General features: G+C 39.8%; 1 protein-coding gene across 1 annotated transcript; it reads left to right on the top strand.

Moving 5' to 3' along the window:
* Nucleotides 1-84: 84 nt before the first annotated feature.
* ccdc78 (coiled-coil domain containing 78) lies at nt 85-6150 on the top strand. The gene is made up of 14 exons (XM_053341098.1): nt 85-162; nt 280-411; nt 521-607; nt 1535-1891; nt 2764-2814; nt 2953-3041; nt 3312-3390; nt 3536-3661; nt 3757-3953; nt 4665-4839; nt 5543-5586; nt 5673-5754; nt 5883-5983; nt 6066-6150. Exons 1-14 carry the CDS (start codon nt 85-87, stop codon nt 6148-6150), a joined length of 1683 nt encoding a protein of 560 aa, XP_053197073.1.
* The last annotated feature ends 606 nt before the right edge of the window (nt 6151-6756 follow it).

Below are 6756 nucleotides of genomic sequence, written 5' to 3'. Positions count from 1 at the left end.
TATATTTGTGCTATCGGGCCATGGCAACATACTGTTGGTAGATACAGTGAGGGTCAAATCACGAAGCCGTAGACTCTGAATAAGATGGAGATAGACACACAGGACCACCAGCCGTCTTCAGTTGACCTACAGGAGCAACTTCATGCTCTGACAGGACAAAATGTAAGTAAATGATTAATCTTGCTCATCAGCCTTCATATGAATATTGTATTGTTGTTTTTATTTGTAACACAGTGATTTGGGCTGACTATAAATCTGTTTCTTTTCACCTCACTTTAGTCACAGCTACGTGACAAAAATGAACAACTTTTTACCAAAGTGGGCTACCTGGAGAGTAGACTGGGTCATCTGGCCAGCTCCAACACAGATCTATCCTGCAGGCTGGTCCAGAGTGAAGAGGAGAGATTGAAGGTACAGTATGCCAAGCACACATTAACTATAAGTATGATGTACTGTATATGTTCATTATATATAGCCCTATAGCTGGATACATTTCTTTTTTTCTCTTGTCATCTTTCAGATATCCAAGGAGCTTGTGGAGGAGAAAATTCAGACAAACAAGATGAGAGAGCAGTTTGAAGAAGAGATGTTTGAGCTAAAAATCAGGGTGAGAGTTTACCTGAAGTGATTCAAGTGATAAATAAAAGCAGTCATTCCTTTATTTGCTGATTATCACAGATACTCATTTCAACTGAGCGTGCTTTCACTGAAATCACAAGAATAGAAAAAATAACCTGTGTATATCACTAATCTGTAGTTTCTTTGTCTTACAATAAAAGGATCTGAGGACAATAAAGATTTAATCAGCCTAAAACTGTTTGAGAAAGCTATTCTCTGTGACGGAAACTTGGGGCTGTATTTCAGGAAGTTCCAGGAAACCTTGGATGTCTTAAACAAAAGAATTTATTGACATTCATTCAATTAAGGAGGCTTTTGGATATAGTCTTAGTATACAGAGTTGACTCCATGAGCTGCTACCCAAAGTCTGAAAGCAGAGATGTGAGAAAAACTTAAAGTCCACATAGGCATTAGTTTAGCACAGAGGTCTCAAGCTTTTTCATGTCAAGGTTCCCTAAACTGACACAAATTAGACCATGGACCTCCATCTGATTAGATTTCTGCTTTGAGATGTTTTATTACAAAAAGTGTATGAAACCCATGACCCCATACAATCTGTTATTATGTTATAGTTGTGGATGGCATTATAGTGAAAATGAATTATTCTCTTTTTTTGCTGAGGACCCTTTGGAACCCCTTCAAAGACCCCTGTGGTTCCCTCGGACCCTACTTTGAGAATCGTTGGTTTAGCAGACAGCCTTGACTTGAGTGATAACATAATTTACAAAAGCTCAAGTTCCCATGAGAATGACCATGAAGAGAAGTTGGCCTGACCCGGAGAAGGGCAGACAGCTGGCTAGACGGAGAATTCATTCACATTCTGAGGGTTAAAGTTTGCCCTCCTCTTCATCCTTGCTCAAAGTATAATCCTGAAACAGTGAGGCTATCTGTGCTGCACTTTATTTCCCCTGCTTAGATCCTGAACCTAAACGGTGTGATAACAGAGCTCGAGATGCAACGAGACAAGTTACTTAGGGAACTCCAGTCAGCTGAGGCTCGGCTGAAAGTGGGAGAGAAGAGCGGCCAAGACCTGACAGAGGAGTACACCACACTCAAGAAGAACTACCTGGCTCTGGTTAAGGCCCATGACAAAGAGTTGGCCCAAAGCGAGGAGCTGAGTGCTGAGTTACTGGCCTTGGCCCAGGCTCAGGACGCCCTCCGCAGACAGCTGGGGGAGCAGCAGCAGAGTGTTAAGGATACTGCCCAGGGCCTTCACAGGGAACTGGACAGAGTGCAGGCCTTGATCAGCCGTATGTCACATAACAGAGTCAAGGTGAGGCAGTGTGTAGTAATAGTGGTACTTTAAAGGAGGTTTAAATATGCCCTCCAGATGTGTCAAAGCATTTAAAATTACTTTGTCTGGAGCCAAAATGTGTGTCACAAAAAAGTATAAATACATAAATACAATATTAAAATCTTTAAAAAATTTTAAATTCCAGATACTATGAATATGCAAATACATTTAATTTTCAAGGTTTAATTGCTGGGCACAAGATGTCTTCTACTTCACTATCAAGTCCATTTTCAGTGTTTGTGCATCGCTGGCCTCAAGTTTCCACATCACACTTGTGCAAGTTGAATATTGGATCAAGACGGGCTCCAAGCTAGTTGTGATGGCACAAATCATGCTTGTAGGCCCTTCCCTTAAAATCTGATTTTCATTGAGCACAGAGAAGCTTTCCACTTTAAGCATGAATGTGTCAAACAGCCTCCTAATGTAAAACTCTGCACAGTGATGTTCAAACATCCAACTGTAAGAATGAGAAGAAAAACATTTTTTATGTGGAGGGGGACTTACAGATTGAATCATTTTTTAAATAAACTGACACAAATCATGTTGTTCTCACGTCAGATATCCAAAAGAAAATTCTTATTGACGCTCCAATATAAGCAGAGCTGAAATGTGAGGAACATGTTCTGCTTGTATTGGAGCGTCAATGATGTCCTCTGGGTGCAACAGACTAATATTTCCCCATCTTGTGTTTTACTCATTGAGAAAGCCTTGTCTACACAAAATTAAATGTTTTTTAGGATTGTAAAATAGTGTGTATATATACTGTAATAAGCTTTTTAATTTTATGGTAAACTAAATATTAAATTTCATATATTACACTTTCACTCCCAACTTTTACACTATATTGACAGCCTGAGGATCTGGCAGCTTTGGACAAGGAGCAAAAAACTATGGAAAAAACTGTGAGTATCTCTGTACATAATACATTATATCTCCATGTTGGAATAGTGACCCGCCCGTGTGTTTTACAGTAAGAAAACTATGTAACTGGCATTTACAAAGCTTCTTGTATGCCATTTCTGTCATCTTTTCTCACATAGCTACTTGGAAACCAAGATGAGATCAAAGACATGCTGGAGAAAATGAAGAACAGCTACAAGGAACAACAGAAGAAACTGGAAGAGAAAGTGTGAGGGCCTGTGGATGTTTGTCATTTACTCGTGCACAAGACAGAGTGTCATTATCTTTCTATTTCCAATCACTGAACATACTCATTTCAGGATGTATGTCCTGCTGTTCATCACATCTGCTCTGTGGTCCCCTCTTTGATTTTAGTTCTAAGCTGCAGCTTTATTTGCTGTGTGTGTGATGTGGTCTCTTTGCCTCCTCCTGTGATGTGGCTGTCTCTGTGGATTTCCGTCACTAGTCTCCTGTGGTTGAGCCTGTGTTTGGTCAACAGGGAGGCCATGGGTAAAGAGCATCAGGAGAACAAGAGAGCAATCCATGATGGCCAGCAGAAACTATCAGAGCAGAGTGCGGTGAGCATGAAGCATCCCAGCCACTGATACTTTATATAACATTCCTTAAATGATTAAAGATGTCATCACTGTCTTGCAGCCCCTGAATGAATGTTAAAGAACATTTTACATGGGGGGCATGTTTTGTATTTGTGTTCATTTCAAGGCCCTGATGTGCTCTCAGAGCCAAGTGAAGGAGTTAGAAGGAGAGAACTCAAAGCTGCAGCTGCAAGTCAAAGAGCTTAATGAGGAATACCGCACAAGGCTTGTGTGTTATTTACAGGACTTAGCTGTGAGTAGCTGAACAAACACTCATATGTCTATAAAGTCCTTCAGCACAACATCCGCCCCCACTGTAACATTCATCTGCATGTGTTTTTCATTTAGGAGTACATCGATGCAATGGGAGATACTAAAAGCCCTTCAGAGGGAAGTAAGATGAAGGTGTTTGTGGACGATATGTTTCGAGATGTTCGTTCATCTTACAGGGTCAGGGAGGAACAGCTCGCCTCTGCTGCTCGCTCCTATAAGAAGAGACTACAGACGATCACCAAGGCCCATCATGCCCTACTTATTGCATACAGGTGACAGTTTGTACATGAAGTGCTCTGCTATTATTTGCTTTGGACATGTGTTTGCTTGTCCTAATTTTCAGATTATATACACCAAGCCATAAATGTCTTGCTACACATATTAAGCTATCTTTGCAAATTGCACTGACTCGCCTAATTGACACAGTGTAATTAAAGTTAACTTCAATCACATATATAAGACATCAAATGATTAATCCATTTTGATCCTCGATTCATTGTTTAAGTTTCTCAAATATGATGATTTGCTGCTTGTCTTTGTTTTATATAGTTGTACAAGGAATATCTTTGTTTTCTTAGCTGTTTTTTGTACAAAACAAGATATTTGCAGAAGTCACCTTGGGCTATGGGAAATTATAACAGACATGATTATCTTACATTTTGTAGACTAAACAATTAATCAAGGAAATAGTTGTCAGATGAATAGAACAAACAAAAAGGTTCTATTTAAAAATCACTTGATCATAAAAAAAACCCACTCAAAAATGTGATAGGATTTTGTTATTATAATTTTAGTGTACAAAAGGGTGTCTGCTGTTTTGACAAATAAAAGAAAACTGTACTGTATATCAGTTTTGCTAACTAGGATATCAACATTTTGAAAACCACTCACACTGCAAATAGAAACTGTTCATTCTAAGGGATGGACAGTCTACACAACAATATATCTGCATCCATGTCTCACTGTATACATCATGATATTAGAGTTCAGAGGGAACAGATTTTGGCCAAACCAGAGAGCGGTCTGGACTCTGGACCTCCAGAAGCCCACTTCAGCCTGAATTCCAGTGAGCTGAAAGATGAAACTGAGAAGGAGCTCCAGCACCTTCGGCAGGACAAGGCGAGACTGGAGGGTCAGCTGCAGGCAGCCTGGGAGCAGGTAACACAAAAGAAAGATGGTCGCTTTGTAGTGGACTGATCTGCTTTTGTTTTGTCTCGTGAATGCTTGTATTTGGTCTACGGGGATGCTTCTTTGTGTCCATACTTCCCCTCTTATGAAGTATAGGAGCATTTGTTTTGAGTGAATGTGAGTGCTGAACTGGGAAAAAATGACTTCAAAGTTTATGTCCTAAAGTGACCAAAAAAAAAGAAGCATTCCTGCTGCAGAGCTGTTCATGTAACAGCAACACTGACGGACGTGAGATCTGTTGCTTATAAATGTTAACTTGCTGTCACTCAGTGAGTTTATGATTTCACCAGTTACATTTCCCCTGGATGATATCCTGGCTATGCATGCCGGTACACTAGGTTCCTAATTGGCTGTTTAAATTCATGCATGAGCATTACAAAGACTTAGGAGAGGATGGATGAAAGAAGAGATTATTACACATATATGTATATATGGATCATTGTATTTTGTTTAGGTGTGTGTGTTAAATTGCCTCCACTAATAAAGTTCATACAGGAAAACAATCTGACAACTTAATTTCAGTGAAATCCTGAACTTAAAATAAACAAAAGAGATAACTTTTTACATTTTTAGAGGCAAAATGTCACATACTTAAAGTCTTCTATTGCTACATTGGTTTACATGGATGTGTTGATGGTAATTCAAGACCTTCACTCTGTCTCCTCTGTTCCAGGTGGCTGTCTTCAAAATGCCAGTTCAAACTCCAGTTCATCAGGAGTGAGTGTCATTTTTTATTTTAATAACTGACAAAAGTGGTCAGCTGTGGCTGACATAGAAATTTATGAAAAATGTGTCTTCATCAGGCCCGCAAAACTGGAGCAGATAAGCGAGGAATCCTGGCTGGACATACAGAAACAGCTGAAGGAGATCACAGACTCTACACTGGTAAAGAAAACACTCTCACCCCTTAAAATCTTCCAATTTTACAACCTCACATTAAAAGGCTTTTGTTTGATGAACTAGACAGTTTCCTTCCATAAAGGTGGTTTAAAGATTTCCTGTGTTTCCAACAGGGGAGCTTTGAGAAGGAGCGTGCTCTCCTCATCACCAGAGCGACAGTTGCAGAGGCACAGGTGTCGGAGTTGCAGGAGTATATTGACAACCACTTGAGCAGGTGAGGAAGTCGCCTGATGTGTGAGTCATATAATGTTCACTTTCAGAGGAGTTGTTACATCGAGCTTTACCCTTACCTGCAGGTATAAACAAGAGATCACAAATCTCCACAGACAGCATGGGATAGAGGAGGCTGAGCGCTCCCAGAGTGCTCATCCATCACTCTAAAAAAGAAAACTCTATAGTCGTAAAATAAAAACCTTACACTGAAAATGAAAACACATATTCTTAAACATTTGTTTCTGCAAAATCATACTTTTACAAACCAAAATGGTAAGTGTAAGCTTTTTATCGTTTTTAAATGGATTCTTTTGTCCCATCACTAGGTGGTGCTGCTCATACTAGTGTTTTTTTTCTCTATGAAAGGCCCCCAAAGAAATCTGGCCTTGAGAAAAAAATGCCTGGAATGTTTGTAAAGCTTATGTCAATTTCACGAGCCTGGGAGAAGAAAGCATGGTGACAATGAGGGGTCACCGTGGTGAGAATAATGTCATTACATGTTACCCAGACACGTACAAACCCGTGAATACTTTCCCCTCAATGCTGTGCTGTGAACTGTGGTGCAGACAAGCCAGCCTTTTCCAGAGAGAGGGTTTCTATATATTTATAACCTCAATGTTGCTGTGAATAGGTATCCACTCCCTTTAAATCCCTTTAACAGTGAAAGAGTCTGCATTTTTTCCCCCTGGTGTGTTTGGTGGCTATTGGATGCCATAGCTCACAGCTGACACAACTTTAAAAGTGGATGATCATTTAAAAAGTCTAATTAATTGA

Source organism: Scomber japonicus, chromosome 20 (genome assembly GCF_027409825.1).
Source record: "Scomber japonicus isolate fScoJap1 chromosome 20, fScoJap1.pri, whole genome shotgun sequence".
NCBI classification, from domain to species: domain Eukaryota; kingdom Metazoa; phylum Chordata; class Actinopteri; order Scombriformes; family Scombridae; genus Scomber; species Scomber japonicus.
The sequence above is the reverse complement of the archived record's forward strand: the minus strand, read 5'-3'. Positions and strand labels throughout refer to the sequence as shown.

Coding starts and splice junctions, on each gene's coding strand:
- ccdc78 (XM_053341098.1), top strand. CDS start 85: ATGGAGATAGACACACAGGACCACCAGCCGTCTTCAGTTGACCTACAG. Junction 163..279: donor ATGCTCTGACAGGACAAAAT/GTAAGTAAATGA, acceptor ACCTCACTTTAG/TCACAGCTACGTGACAAAAA. Junction 5,587..5,672: donor CAAACTCCAGTTCATCAGGA/GTGAGTGTCATT, acceptor TGTCTTCATCAG/GCCCGCAAAACTGGAGCAGA.